General features: G+C 39.4%; 1 protein-coding gene across 18 annotated transcripts in view; it reads left to right on the forward strand.

The window, feature by feature from the left end:
• ARPP21 (cAMP regulated phosphoprotein 21) overlaps positions 1-14,525 on the forward strand; it is a 207,700-nt gene that overhangs the window by 168,786 nt on the left and 24,389 nt on the right. For 17 of the 18 annotated variants that reach the window (XM_051612516.1, XM_051612522.1, XM_051612526.1 and 14 more), the window contains one exon: positions 369-495. The exons of the other annotated variant lie outside the window; for it this stretch is intronic. In XM_051612516.1, coding sequence (XP_051468476.1) covers positions 369-495 — 127 coding nt within the window. The remainder of the gene's footprint in view (positions 1-368; positions 496-14,525) is intronic. 18 annotated transcript variants of the gene reach the window in all.

The following is a 14,525-nucleotide window of genomic DNA, read 5'->3' on the forward strand; positions in this document are numbered from 1 at the left end:
TTATGTTGGCATGGAAGATGTTGTTTACATCCATTTTTCTGCAGCATTTGATAATGTACTGTGATTTCTTTGGTATATGTATGTAGGTTTTTAGGCATCCTGAACATTTTTGTCACTTTCAATTAAAATGCTTTTTCTTCTGTTTCATAAAGTATGGGAGAGGAAATTTGGGCACTGGTAGCCCTTTTCCTAGCAAAGCTGAAAGCAAGTAGCAGTTGTTGAAGAGACACAATGAAAACCTCTCCTCTTGATTGCTGTTCCCATTGATATACATTATTTGAACTCTTGCTCCTCTTCTAGTTTTGTTTTATTCTGTGACTCTCTGAGTTTTAGAGTCCATCATTAGTTGCTGTTCTCTTTCTTTGTAGATGCCAGTTTATTATTACCCATCTGGTCAGTACCCTACCTCAACAACTCAGCAGTACAGACCCATTGCCTCAGTTCAGTACAATGCACAGCGGAGTCAACAGATGACACAGACTGCACAGCAAGCAGGTATTTACATCTGTTATTCATTTCTTCAGCTGCTCGTAGTGCCTTTGCCGGTGAAACCTATTGGTGGTGTTGTAATTTTTAAACTTGAACAGTGGAGGAGAGAGCTGGTCACTGTTCTTTTTGAAAATGTGGTGGACAAATTGAGAAACTCTTTGCTTGGAGACATCAAGCAATGGAAGAGCAGAGGTTGCTTTCTCCATTGCTGCTGTCCTGTGTCCTGCGCTGCGTCCTGAGTGTCTATGCTCCACATAATGGAACACAGAGCTGGGAGAAGAACAGGTGTGAGCAGTCACATTGCATGTTCAAGCTAACAGTTTGTCCTTCATCATGCAAACTCCCCAAAAGTTTGCAGGTCTCTGCAAGGTGGGCAGGTCTGCAGTGATGCAGAAAGAGCTGGTCGTTCTCCATCACCTCTGCTCTTCCCAAGGAGCAGTGAGGCAGGCCGTGTGGTTGGTGCCCGTCAGGACCAGCTGCTCGCAGCGATGTGCAGCTGGAAGGGGGGCCGTTACACTGTAAGAGAGTGAGTAGCAGGTCTCACAGTGAACCGGTCTCTTTTCCTGCTGTGTCATGCCACTCCTGATGACACCAGAGTAAGAGGGGCTTTATAATTTTTTTAGAGTTCTTGATTGTCTGATTCTTCAGTGCACACCCCCCTCCATAGGATGTCTCAAACAGTAACCCCAAGATGTTTGTTTGGAGGGTGTTGTTTCCTGGTGGGGCTTGAAATTACAGATGTGCCAGGTGGGACAAAGCATTTATCTTTCTGTCTGCATTTGGCAGAAACCCTTCTGAATAGCAAAGCAGGTTCCCTGCAAAGGCATTATACAAAAGTCTCTTGAGATGTTTTAAGATGCAAGTCAGGAGCCCACAGGTGAGACCTGACCAAGACTTACTGGGTCACCCAGCCTGTCAGCCTGTCTCTGTAATGCGACTGTTCTCTCAGTCACTCAGGGAAACAAAGACACAGCAAACAGGGCTATAACTAAGGAATTTATTACTTTTTTCTGTTTGTTTTTAAGCTGTTCTATCTTCCAATAAAATGAGTGTTCTCATTGGTGTCACAGTGGCTGACTGTCTACTTTCATGACTTTGTGTTTATACATTCCTGAGAGAAAAGGCGGGTGAGATATTGCACAAAGGTCATCTGTCTCTTCTGACTTCTCTTGCCTGACAGTCTGGTACCATATTTATTATCTCTGTGTAGGGGGTCTTTGAACCTAAGTGCAAATCAACTTAAATGATATTATCTGCGCCTACTGTGTTGTTATAAACCACATTTATCAGTTTAATGCTACGTCCATAGCATAGTTGAGATTATGGTGAATGAAATGTGCAAGAGATGGTCTGAATCACTTGAGTGATGTTCTGGAGAAGATCCAGTTATTTGATCTTGAGGAAATCCTGTTTTAAAGTACATTATAGCACAGGAGCTACAATGAGATACTCAATGTTTGAGTACAGACAGTGATGGAAGTGCTAATTTTGTTTGTCTGTTTACTGCATCGTTTTCCTTACGTGTTTGGAAAACATGACTCAAGGAGATTTTTTAAATCTCTAGTGCATCAGTCTTTTCCTGCAGTTCGCTCTTTCAGCTGCCTGCTCAGTTGGAAACATTATTCTTATCTCTTGTTTAAAAATGAAAACATTGTGACTGCAGTTTAGACTCCCTGCTGTGGTGATGATTTTAAGCATTTAGCTATTCTCAGATTTTAAGACTTGCATGAGAACAGATTTCTTAAGCTGGTTCATCCCCTAAAGCTCAGAAACATCCTTTCACATGGTCATTGTCCTAGTGTGTGATAGGGATGCCAGGAAGCAGCTTGCAGTTTCCTATGAATCTTTTCTTGGAGATGGTGCAAGGATCATCCAGATTTCTGTTCCACTGCATCCCTTGGCATTTGAAATATGCTAGCTTTCAAAAATGGCAAATAATTTGTGGGGAAAAAAATAAATAAATTAAAATATAGCAAAGTATATTATTTATGCTCCAGATTTATTGTAGGAGGTTCACTTTAAGCACTGAGACACCAAAAACACAAAGATTCTGTGATGGTTTCGTGCCCAGTGTTGCTGTATCTCCTTTCTTCCCATGAGCCTGCTCACACAGACAATTTGCTTCTCATGTGCTTTCAAAGCAGTAGCAAGGAGTTCAGTTCACTTAGGGCTGTAGAGGTCAAAGTGTGATCTAATGCCAGCAATTTGTTTTCATCTTTCTTAGAAAAGGTCTCTTCAGGAGCAGTGATATTGATGACTTTTACAGCAAATGGCTGGACTAAAATGTCAGCACAGCATCTGTGGTGGCTAAGGGAGCCTCTACTCTCTCAGGGCTCTGGAAGGAGAGCAATATTAAGTTAAAATGGCTCTTTTTTCTAGGGCAGAAAAAAAAAGATAAGCTCAGAGTTCTGGCAGTAAGAAATCGTTTGGAGGGAAGGAGAACTTTTTAGTGTATTTATTTACCCTTGTTTTGTTTTGTTTTCTCCACCTAAGTGATGACTTACGTTCTCATACAAGTGACCCATTTCTGGCAGAAGCCTGGTACAAAGAGAGTTGTCCATGAAGATTGTATTAAAACCTCTGTCATTTGTATTACTTCTGTTTATGTTCAGTCCAAAATGTGGTATCCGACAGTGTGGCAGCATGGCCTCTGAACAGAAATAACCTTCACACAGATACATACCATCATTGCTCTTCTTTATTATGCTTCTTCTGCCCCATTCTTGTGTCCAGTCCCACATATTGCCAAGTTTTTTTAAGTGTTGCTACTGCATGGGGCCAGGGTAAAGCCAGCATCTGTCAACCATGGCATGTGTAGGTGGATTTTTAGGCTGTGTTCAAGCAGCTGTTGTCATAAACAGTATGCTTATTTTTCAAACTGCTTGGGTATGTTGCTGTTACTAATTTCTGCACTCTCTAACAGATGATACTTAAGATACTGTGGAATGCCCAGTTCTGTAGCTGCTCAGAAGAAAAATATTATTTCTGTATTCTCATCTAGCAGTACTGTATAAATTGCACATCTAGCATCATCAGTATTTCATTCTTTAGTAATTATCTCTATTTCTGTAGTTTTGAAAGCTTTCAATCCTAGTTATTGTGCTTGAATAGAAAAATAGAGATGTACTGATGATAAATCAGGAATGATTTGTATTTTACCATCATAGAATAAAACAGCAATGGGTTATTTTGTATCTTTTTCTCTAGTTGCTTTCATTATAGCGAGTGCTGTGCATTTTGAGGCTCCTTCATCTTTAAAGTGATTCATAAACATGAGCTGGATAAATATGTCAGTGTTACTTTGGGGTATGCAACTTCTTATTGCTGTTCATAAGTGAACAAACTGCAACAAATTACATTATTTTTTCCTACTTTGGTTTGTTGTTGTTTGCCTGTCTCATGTGTTCCAGATAATTTCAAAGTGCAGCAGAAATTTTGTGGGTGAAATAATATTTAGATTCTTGTTTGGGCCTAGTTCTAAAAGGCAGTTAGTTTAGTTTATCACATAAGGTAAAAATATGTGTTGTGTGTTTTGCATCAGTAAGGAGATAATCTTCTGAGGAGATTTAAGCGAAGACCTATAGTAATTGGTTAAAAATCTTGCAGACAAAAGTTTACTCTATATTTCCCGTGAAAATAAGATGGTATTTGACGCAATTGGATGGTCTGTAATTCCTGCAATTAAAGTAATGATTTTAGGATTTCTCATGCATATTAGTATCAACAAATCACAGGCTGGAAAAGACCTCTGAGATCATCAAGTCCAGCCTATGACCAACACCACCACATCAGCTAGACCATGGCACTAAATGCCACATCCAGCCTTTCCTTGAACACATCCAGGGGTGGTGCTTCCACCACTTCCCTAGGAAGTCCATTGCAATGACTGATAACTCTTTCTCTGAGGAAGTACTTCCTAATATCCAACCTAAACCTCTCCCGGAGAGCTTGAGGCTATGTCCTCTGGTCTTGTTGCTGGTTGAGTGGAAAAAGAGCCCAGCCCACACCTGACTACAACCTCGTTCAGGTAGTTGAAGAGAGTGATAAGGTCCCCCTTGAGTCTCCTCCAGGCTAAAAAAAACCCAGCTCCCTCAGCCTATCCCCATAAGACTTTTCGTCTAGTCCTTTCACCAGCCTCGTTGCTCTCCTCTAGACCTGCTCCAGCACCTCAATATCCTTCTTGAAGTGAGGGGCCCATAACTGTACACAATACTTGACATGAGGCCTCACCAGTGCTGTGTACAGGGGGAGAATGACATCCCTACTCCTGCTGGCCACGCTATTCTTGATACAAGGCAGGATGCCACTGACTTTCCAGGCCACCTGGGCGCACGGCTGGCTCATGTTCAACCGGTTGTCAAGCAGTACTCCCAGGTCCCTCTCTACCGGGCCATAATATTGCCATTCTATATATATATGTATATTTTTCAGTGTCCAGATGGCACGAGGAGGCTCAGATTGCATAGGAAATCTCTGCTTTTTCCTAACAGCAGTATAGTTGGCTGTTGTACAGTAGGCAAAGGAAGTCAGTATGTGAGGAAAGTATATACCTAAACACAGCCTGGATGAAGATTCCATTCTTAATAAGTATACACAGATCTTCTGTAAACAGCAAATGTTTGTATTGAAGGAGAGATCATATTTCTCATGGAGTATTGTATTATTACCCTTTACAGCTTCCAGTAAGGAAAATGAGGTAGTTGTCTCTTTAATGCATCTCTGAAACAGTTTCTAAGTGAAGACAAAATGTACCGTAACAGAATCCATAAATTTGTGTAGGTAGAATTCGGAGTCAAATTGACAGTGAGTTACTGAATTTGCTTAATTTTTTCATTTTGGTGTCATAAATGAAGAGTGTTAGCTTCAAGTCTCTTTCAACCTCTTCTGAAAGTGTTTGTCACTGTAAACTGATACTGAGAGGTATAAAAATGGGGAAGGGAAATGTGTAGCACTAAAAAAAAAAAAATTATAAAAAAATTGGTTTGTTAACATGGTCATTAGAGAACCTTATAAAGAAAGATTGCAGCTTTCTACCTTCATTAGCAACCTGACAGGAGCTCATGGTCCATGATAGATTTGTTTGCATAATTTCATCTATAATTTCTGTGCTTATATAAACATAAACAACTTCAATTTTTCAGTATCTAATTATCTGAAGAAACTATTTGTTCTACAGTAATTGCTTACAGCACTACTGAGACAGATTTGTTCTGAAGGTGTCCATCTGTGTTTAATGCTCTATTCTTTTTTTTTCAGCTGATAATCCTGCTCCTGGAAAGCATTGCAGGGAGGGCTGTCTCATTTTTACCAGGGCTTGACAAGGAACAGAGTCCTACTGTTTTAGACTCTGAAGTGTAGTGTTGCATTTGTGAGACTTTGAAGTTTAGAAGTATTTTATGAAGTGGTAGGGCCAGAACAAGAAGGAGTTTACAGCAATTGCAGTAGATGGACTAAGTTCAAAATTGTGATCTTGAAGTGATCCACACCAGTATTACATGTTTCAGTCTGGGTACTTTAAGTTGCCTAGATTCTTAAAGGTTTATCTACAAGTGCTTCCATTATAATGTACTGAGTGTCTTAGACCATGAGTGTTTGCAAGGCTGAGCTAATCACTCCTCCTGCCAGCTGCCTTAGAGACTTCTGATGAGTGTCCTGTGGAAGCATCTGTACAAAGCTATGGGCTGCTCTTCAGGTGCTTTTTTTGCCTATTTTGTTTTTTTGTTTTCCCATTTAAATTATATCTGGCAGAGAAGGAGCCCTTAGTTTTGAAGGTTGTTTGTTCAATTTTATGATCTGGTTCCAACTTCAGGTATTCCTATGGTAGGAGAAACTTGGGTGCCTTGGCCTGTGAGGGTTTTAACCCATGTTGAGCACTGCAGGGGAAATGCTCACAGGGATCTCTGCTGTTCAGGGACATTCCCCATCTTACAGTGCTTTCTTTAAAGGTGCAAAGGAGTAGAGAATTAAGTGTATTAAAAAGAAAGGCATAAAGCAAGATATTCACTTAGCTCTGGTTATATATTTTATGTTCTTTCTTTTGTTTTTGCAAGTTTAGCTCCAAGACCCACCCACCTCCTGAGTGTTTCCTGTTAGCTACCCATAGGGAGTTTCCTACCTGAGTTTTGCAGCCTGGATTTCATTCCCCTAAAGCTGGAAGAGGATTCTGTGACTGAACATTGCATTCAAAACTTTCCAGAAGCTTGCTGGGAGAGCTATGGCTGGGGCTTAGAACTCTTAAAATTTCTAGTCTTAGAAACACTAAATCCTATTGTCCTTCTGACACGAAGCAATAGTGCTGCATCAGTACTGAACCAGTGTTCAGCTTTACAGAATATCTGTAATTTAAATTAATAGTAGAATTAATATTATCACGCTTCTTGCAACATACTTGATTCTGAAAATTAAAAGGCCAAATCACTTTTATCGAAAAGCTTTGTTCTTCTTCAAATGACTTGTATAATTATTCAGCAATCACACCAAGAGAGAGCAAATATTGCAGGAAGAGAATGCTGGCAGGCTTGACAGCCATAAGAGTCTTAATACAGGCATTTCTTTGTGGTTTTCTTTCAAGGCTTCTCATTTTTTGTTCAATTTCTCTAGCATGAATTAAAATCCAAGCAATTCCTGATAGTGTTCCTAGGGTTTCACACTAAAATACAGATTTTTTTAATTTAATCTTTTTTTTTTCTTTTTTTTCTTTTTTCTTTTTTTTTTAAGGAATTATCATGTGTTAATCTCCTGTCAGTTAATGTACAGGAGCAAGCAGAGAGAGAAAAGATTTCCATCACCATTGTGCTGTGGGTAGGACTTTAAAATAGCCTCTGTAAAAATTGCAGAGGCCACGCTAAGATACAGGGAACACTCTAAGGTATTCAACAATGTCTACAAAGAATCTTTGTTTTTTCTGTCTTTTCCTTGCCAAAAAGAGTAATGCATCATCTCTAGCGCTAATTCTGTGTGGGATCAATGCACAGTGCTCCCAGCTCTTGCAATGGAATTTTCCAGCGCTGAATAATTGAGAGGTTTATATTGTAATCCCTGAGAGCAAAGACAGATTTAATATTTTCTTTTTTTTCTTTTTTTTTCTTACTTTCTTTTCTGATACCATCCAGCCATTGCTAGCTTTAGTGAAGCCCCAGCATTCACAGATATGCTAGAAGGCCTTTCTGGAGGGGCAGATGCCATCTCCATCTCTGCTTCAGACATGCTGCTCACAGGAGGTCTGTAGTCTTTGGGGCTCAGTTTTCTGTAATTTTCCTGCAGATGAGAGCATGCGACAGGACAGAGAAGAGCAGGAGAGCTTGTGAGTCTCAGCTCATAATTGAAGAACTACTCCAGATGTACACCACAGATCTATAGTGCTGGGGGAATACTGATTGAGGATTTAACAATTGAAGCACACTTTGCAGTTGTATAACTTAATAGAACAGAACAGTTGATTAGATTGGAACGTGGCAGAAGAAATTTGTGTGAGTATGACCTGCCTAGAAGAAGGGCCGTGGTGTGTTCAGTGTTAGAGCAGAGGAACTCAGGAACGATGTCCCAATAACTGAAGCAATGTTCTGCTGACCAGCCCTGATATGTAAAAAGGTCCTAGTGCCTTTTACTTGAATTTTGTTCAACATTTGTTACAGTCAGTTATTGTTTGCCTAAATCATCCTCAAAAACAGCATCCCTCTACAACTGCAAGGACAATTTAATTTGGCTCACCAACGTTAGATATATAGAATGTATGCATTTATATAGCAAGTGAGCAATTGTCTTAATTTCTCTTTTGGGTTTTTTTTCCAAGTGAAATAAGGCTGATAGCATGAGGGTGTGAAGGAGGCAGCTCTTGAGTCTTCTCAAATACAGCAGCTGGTTTCCTTAGCAACAGGCATGAACACACAACACCTCTCCAAATAGTTCTTCACCTCTTCCCCAGGTCCTGCTCTCTGTTGCAGTTCGCTTATTATGCACCATGAGCAGATAGCATTCCTGCAGCCTGAGCTAATTGTAATGCGTGATGGCTGGTAGCTGTCATTGGTATTGGACAGAAAATAAAAAAGAATTGGATTTGCTGTCTGAGTGTCTGGTTCTAACAACAGCTTGATTATTTCTGTTATTACTGGTAATACATCGTCCCTGTGCAGATTTCACTTCCAGTGGGTATCGCTGGCATTTATCATTATGAACGATAAGGTTAAATGCAGGTTTTCTTGCTTCAGACTCTGGTGAGGGTTCCTTCATGGCTGACAGGAGTTAAATTGAGAAGGGAAAGAGATGATTCTTTACTCAGCCTTTACTGCTAGTCTAAAGACCCAGCTGTAAATGTGAGTCATTTAACATTAATTCACTCCAAAAACAACAAATAGAGGTTGGTTAATACTATTCAGAGCTGCTGTTTCTGCTTCTGTTTATGTGCTGGTGGCAAGACATGACTATATCCTCATCAGGAATGTTATTTTCAAGATGAAGAGACAAATAAGCACACTACTCAGTATGTTTGAAATTAATGAATTTATTTTTTACACAATGCTTTTTTCAGAGGTAAGGATCCCTAATCCAACCATACCTGAATAACAGAAAGTTAGATAAGGTTCTACCCCAGTTTATCTGAAAGGAGCTGAGATTAGAGGTACATAAACACAGATTTTCCTCCTGTATCTTAAAATATTTAATTTCACTTTTATTTTCAGTGCAGTTCCCAGGATCCTGATGTCTTAGTAACAAATGCAGTCTATGACTACTGTCATATGAGTGCTTAAGAACAAGGAAAGGAAGAGGCCAATCTGTACATTAATGTTACTTGTACCATAGTCATACCAAGGACCTACAGCTAGCCTTGAGAGGCCTCTGTGCTAAGAACTGTATATATAAACGTGAAGAGATTTTCTTTTTCACTCCTGGGAACCAGCAGAGAGCTCGCACTCAGGGCTAAAAGAATAGAAAGGTAGGCACCGTGGTGGTTGTCCAATTCAGGGCTGTTGTCTGTGTGTAAAAAGTTCCTTAGGCAGCTCAGATGAATCAGAAAAAGTAAGAAAAAGCTTTCACTGTGGCAGCTGTTCCTTCATTCAGTATGCGTAAAACATTGGGCACCTGAAGTTCCCACTGAGTGCTGAAAACAGTAAGTAGCTTTTGGGATCATACGTGTACTTCCCTAAATATAACTGTGGGGATAATTAATTTTTTGCAGGTTGTTTGAATTTCTCTTCATCTTCAGTCTTGATGTTTCCTTTATTTGCTTATACAATAAAAACCCACAACCAACAGCCGTCATGAGGAGTAGTGGGCTTTGCCTGTAAATAGCAGCAGTCTTTTGTATGTTGCAAATAATTTCTTTCTGAAAGACTTTAGCCCTGTAGCATTACTTAAGGAAGGGAAAAAACCCAAACAAACAAAAAACAAGAAAAACCCAGCTGTTTCTGAGCAAGCAAATATTTAGGCTATATCTATATATATTTATGTATCCTTGCCCTTCTTGTTAGCCTGTGTTATCAAAACAATGTATTGTACACTTCAGCACTGTCCATAGGGTTTCCAAGTAGCATTCTGGTAAAACAGAACATCCTCAATAGCATCTGTTCAACAATGCTGCATTTCCAGTTTGCTCTTTGTTGAGAGCTACCTTTCATCAGGTACTGAGTCTGCAGGAGTGCAAAAGACTGGATTTTTACAGGTCCTATAAAGGAACCTCCACAAATGAAATTTTTAAGGTTGCCAAGTACCACTTTGTATAATAAGCAAAAGAGGGGAAATGTATTAAATTACAAGAAGCAATGTGCTGTTTCAAAATGATTGCTGTGTTAATAGCTTGTATCAAATGGCTATTTTAATTCTGTCTCTATTGGAGGAATAGAAAGCAATTAATCTTTTGTAGCACATTGTGAAAAATAAGGGCTTAAACAGAATCTCACTGTGGCTGTTCCTTCACTTAACCTTGAGCTGGGCAATAAATAATTAGAAATGCAGCTACATCGCAAGGCAAAAGTAATTTGGTGAAATAAAATTATCATATAATGCAGGAATTAAAAATCTGAATTAGGTTTCCTGATGTACTTTATTCCAGAAAAGTATGAATTTGCCTGTGATTTGAGTGTAAAAGAGTGGAGTAGGGTTTTACAAAGCACCTTTTATACCCAAGCTATCGCCAAATAATGAACTATGTATTTGTATTGCGGTGCTGGCATAGGCAAATTCTCTCATGCTCTCTCAGCTATAACTCACGTAGAGCCTTTGATGAAAGGACTTTTTTTTTTTTTTTTTCTGGAGGGTGAAGGTGATGGCCAAGGTGTATGGGTGTCTTTACACTTTTCAAATAATTTCCCGCTCTCCACTCAGGGCACCATATAATCAGTGCTGCCTTCCATTAAATTTTCAATGGCTACTGAATAATACGAAGTTTCTGCTCCATTGTGTTGAGCTGCTAAGGAGACTGGAGATACAAGTCAGAGCTGCTTTCTCATGAGCCTTTCTGTCCCACCCATGCAGCTCCAGGGAACACCTTTTCCCTCAGTGCCACACTGCTGTTCCTTGCAGATCCCATGCATGCCTTGCAGATCCCAAAGCAGCGTTGCTAACCTTGCTTCACCTTGGACCTTTTCAACCAACTTAGTGTAAGCTTCTTAGAAAAAGGATCAATGAAGTTTATATGATAAATGTCATCAGTTTATATTGTGGAGCTGTTTACAGGAGGCTCTGATAAGGAGAGGCAAAGGATGTGAAGAAAAAGAATGCAAAAAGCAACCGACATAAAACCCCCAGTAGGTATTTTTCTTTTCCTGAACCTCTCCTTAACATATTGGCTGGCTGGAAGCAATAGTCAGGAACCGTTCAAGCCCCTGGCTAGTTCCATAAAAATGGGAAGCCATGAGTTCATTATGTCAAGGTTATGTTAAGGAAGAAAACATTCCTAAGGAAAACAATGCAAACATTATTCTGCTTTTCATGGAGTCACACAACTCTGACTCCCAGAATTTGCAGTGTAAGGAGTGAGAAACTTGTTGCTAGGAAACATAGCTAGCAATAGCAGTGAGTCCGTAAGGCATTGTCCATAGTCCTTTTGAGTCTGCACACGACTGGTCCCACTAATTTCAGGGAGATACCTTATGTCTGCAGCAAACCATACTTATACTTCCATGTCAGAAACTTCACAGTGGTAAAGACTCGTCTGCTTTTATCCATTTTGTCCATATGTCAATAGTGAGCAATGAGGTGTTTGCAAACTGAATGGAGGAGATTTCTTAGTTTTATAAAATGTAAAAAATAAATGTAATGTGGGATTTTGCATACACTTGTCATTTCTTCTTTGCAAACTTGAGACTAACCAAATGGCTCCAAAAGCTAATAACCTGGTATGCTTCCATTTGACAGAAGTTAATAAAAGGAAGTGTAACTTGTACTTTTTTCTTATTTTTTTTTTTCCTCCTTTGATTTTTTCACTTGTTACATTATAAAGAAGATGGTGGAAGTGCAGAGCTGTTCATTTTTGTTGAGAGTTGTAGTCAGGTGAGCAGTGTGGTAGGACTGAATCTTTCTAGTTCTCAAACAAATCAGTTTTCTGACTGATTTGAAGCCTGGAGGAGGGCAAATTTAGTTCATTTTCTTTCTGCTCATTCTCTTCAGACCTGATTGATATGTTACATGAGTTTACATTGATGTTTGAAATGTATTAGGCAGCTCATTTGTGCTGTAATATGGCCCATTTTCTAAATATAGAATGATACGATTTATTGGAGAAACAGGTGTGGGCATGTGGAAATACAATTTGCCTTAGAGAGTTGTTTCTAATTGACTAGTAAGATGCTGTTTCGAGTAGGCCATAATTAATCAACAAGAACTCTTTCCCTGAGTTTCCTTCTGTAAATGAACAGACTCAGCACATCCATCAAGGAGAAACTTGAGAAAATGAGTGGGGGAAAAAGCCTTCGTCTCCAGTGAGCAAAGTGGTTGTATTTCTGTGAGGTGGTCCCAGCAGGACAGTTTGCTGATTGATTGCAACATTGGCTTTGAAAAGAAATCCTGAATTTTTCATTACTTACAGGTTTGTTAAAGTTTTAATGCATTAGTGCTGGCTACTGCATGCCAAGAAAGTGGCTGAGGTGGGTTGAGAAGAACAGTAGAAGAAAAAATGGGCTGATGAACCAAAATCTTTCCCTGATACACTCTTAAGTGGTCTCCTACATTTTCTCTCATTTTAATTTCATTGTGGTGTGCAAGTACTTAGTAGTTAATGTAAGAGCTCTAATCATGTTGAGGTCACTAAGCAAAAAAGTGATTGTCAAATGCCTGGGTTGAATATTGCAGCAGAATTGTTATGGTGTTTTCAAAATCTTTAGGTTGGGAGATGTTTAATCTAGAAGTGAAACAAATGATAATCCATTTTTTTTATATAATGTACTGTAGTAATCTGAAAATGTCAGTAAGTTTTAGTCATAAAAATGTGAGCTAGCTTGATTTTTGGGTGCATTGTGTTGGTGACAGACCTGTCGCACTGAGAGGTAGGAATTCACTGTGCACACTACACTGGTGGTGGAACAGAGGTAGATGTTGGTAGATCTGCTGGGCAGGCAGTTGAAGGCAGTTGATTTCAGACTCTGCTTTGCTAGATTCAAGAGTATCTTCAGCCATTTGGGAATGAGGTTTATTTTTTAACACCTTGAAGTCTAAAGAACTCCCAGCTGTCCATTGTTCAGTGCAAGGTCCATAGAGTTTACTGGTTAGACAAGGATATTGCAGGGAAAGCAGGGCTTTCTGAATGTGAAAAAGGGATAAATGTTTGGATGTCTGTTACAGGAATCATCCCTCAGCAAACCACCTCCTTAATTTGCAAGACTTGACTTCTCTTCAAAAATCTTTTGAACTTGCTTATTGGAGTGAAACCCTGAAATCCAACAGTTAGGTGGGGTTGTGTGTACAGTTTTATAGTTGGATTGTGCTGTAAATGACCAAAAGCCTTAATGTTCCAAATTCTTGTGCAATTCCTTATGTTAAGCATTAAGTCATTCCAGTGGTTTTGAAACTAGGGATAATTTTTATTTGTTTTCCAAGAATGCCAATGAGTTTCTTAAGAAACTGCCCTAGTCTTGCTGCATAGTGATAGTACTAAAAGCACTCTTTCAGGATTCGGTGTATCAGCTGAATTTTTATCTTTGCTCAGAAGGAGGCTATCTAAGCATTTTGTATTGCTTTCTACTGTCAAAAGGACAACTAAGATGATTATACTGAATCTGTCCTTTTTAAAACCTTGTTTCTCTAGATGCCTGCAATTTCTCCAACTCACTGGATCTGTCATGCTAGAAACGCAGCCTATGTTTCCTAAGTGTCCTTGGGAAAAATTGTTTTGGCCCCAAGAACTGCCCCTTTTTGCATTAATGTTGAGGACTTCCTAGTACCAGCAGCTCAATCTTGTTTTAAAAGTACTTAAGATGTACTTTTTTCTTGGAAACAATTTTGTAAGGTTAAGAAAGGCAGTCCCCGTATGATAGAAGGAAAGGTGAAATAGGCAAGGCCTATTGAAATCATTCCCCCTGTTTGGCAGCTTTCATGTGAAAATCTGCTGTCTACTTTGACCTGTCCGTTTTTTCCCCTGCAGTGGATCTGTAGCCACTGAAGTGCATACTTACATCCATCCCTGTTCAGGTAATCGTTTCAAAAATTTGAGCCTCATCTTTCTCAAAAGGACTTGCTTTATGTGTTTAAAATATTTTGTTGTATAAGGATATTTTTTTTTTCTTCTGTGAGGCAAATGCAGGAGCAAAACTGAGCAATACCACATTCTAAGGGACAGCGGATTCTGTTCTCATCCTAACTGACCAACAGCTGGTTCCTTAACAACTTCAATACCCATGCTTTGGGATGATCCTAAGACCAGAGAAGTTTGTGTGGAGCTTTTTTTGCCCATTTGTTTTTCAGTATGCTTTGTGTCAATCTGTTGCTTTCCAAAGATAAACATGCTTTATGCCATTAGCAAGAGCCCCATGTGTGTGACTTCTGAGTGTGAGAACACGTGCAGGCAGGTACATTCTTCCCCATATGATTAAACAAAGAGGAAAGAA

Source organism: Apus apus, chromosome 2, assembly GCF_020740795.1.
Source record: "Apus apus isolate bApuApu2 chromosome 2, bApuApu2.pri.cur, whole genome shotgun sequence".
Classification (NCBI taxonomy): domain Eukaryota; kingdom Metazoa; phylum Chordata; class Aves; order Apodiformes; family Apodidae; genus Apus; species Apus apus.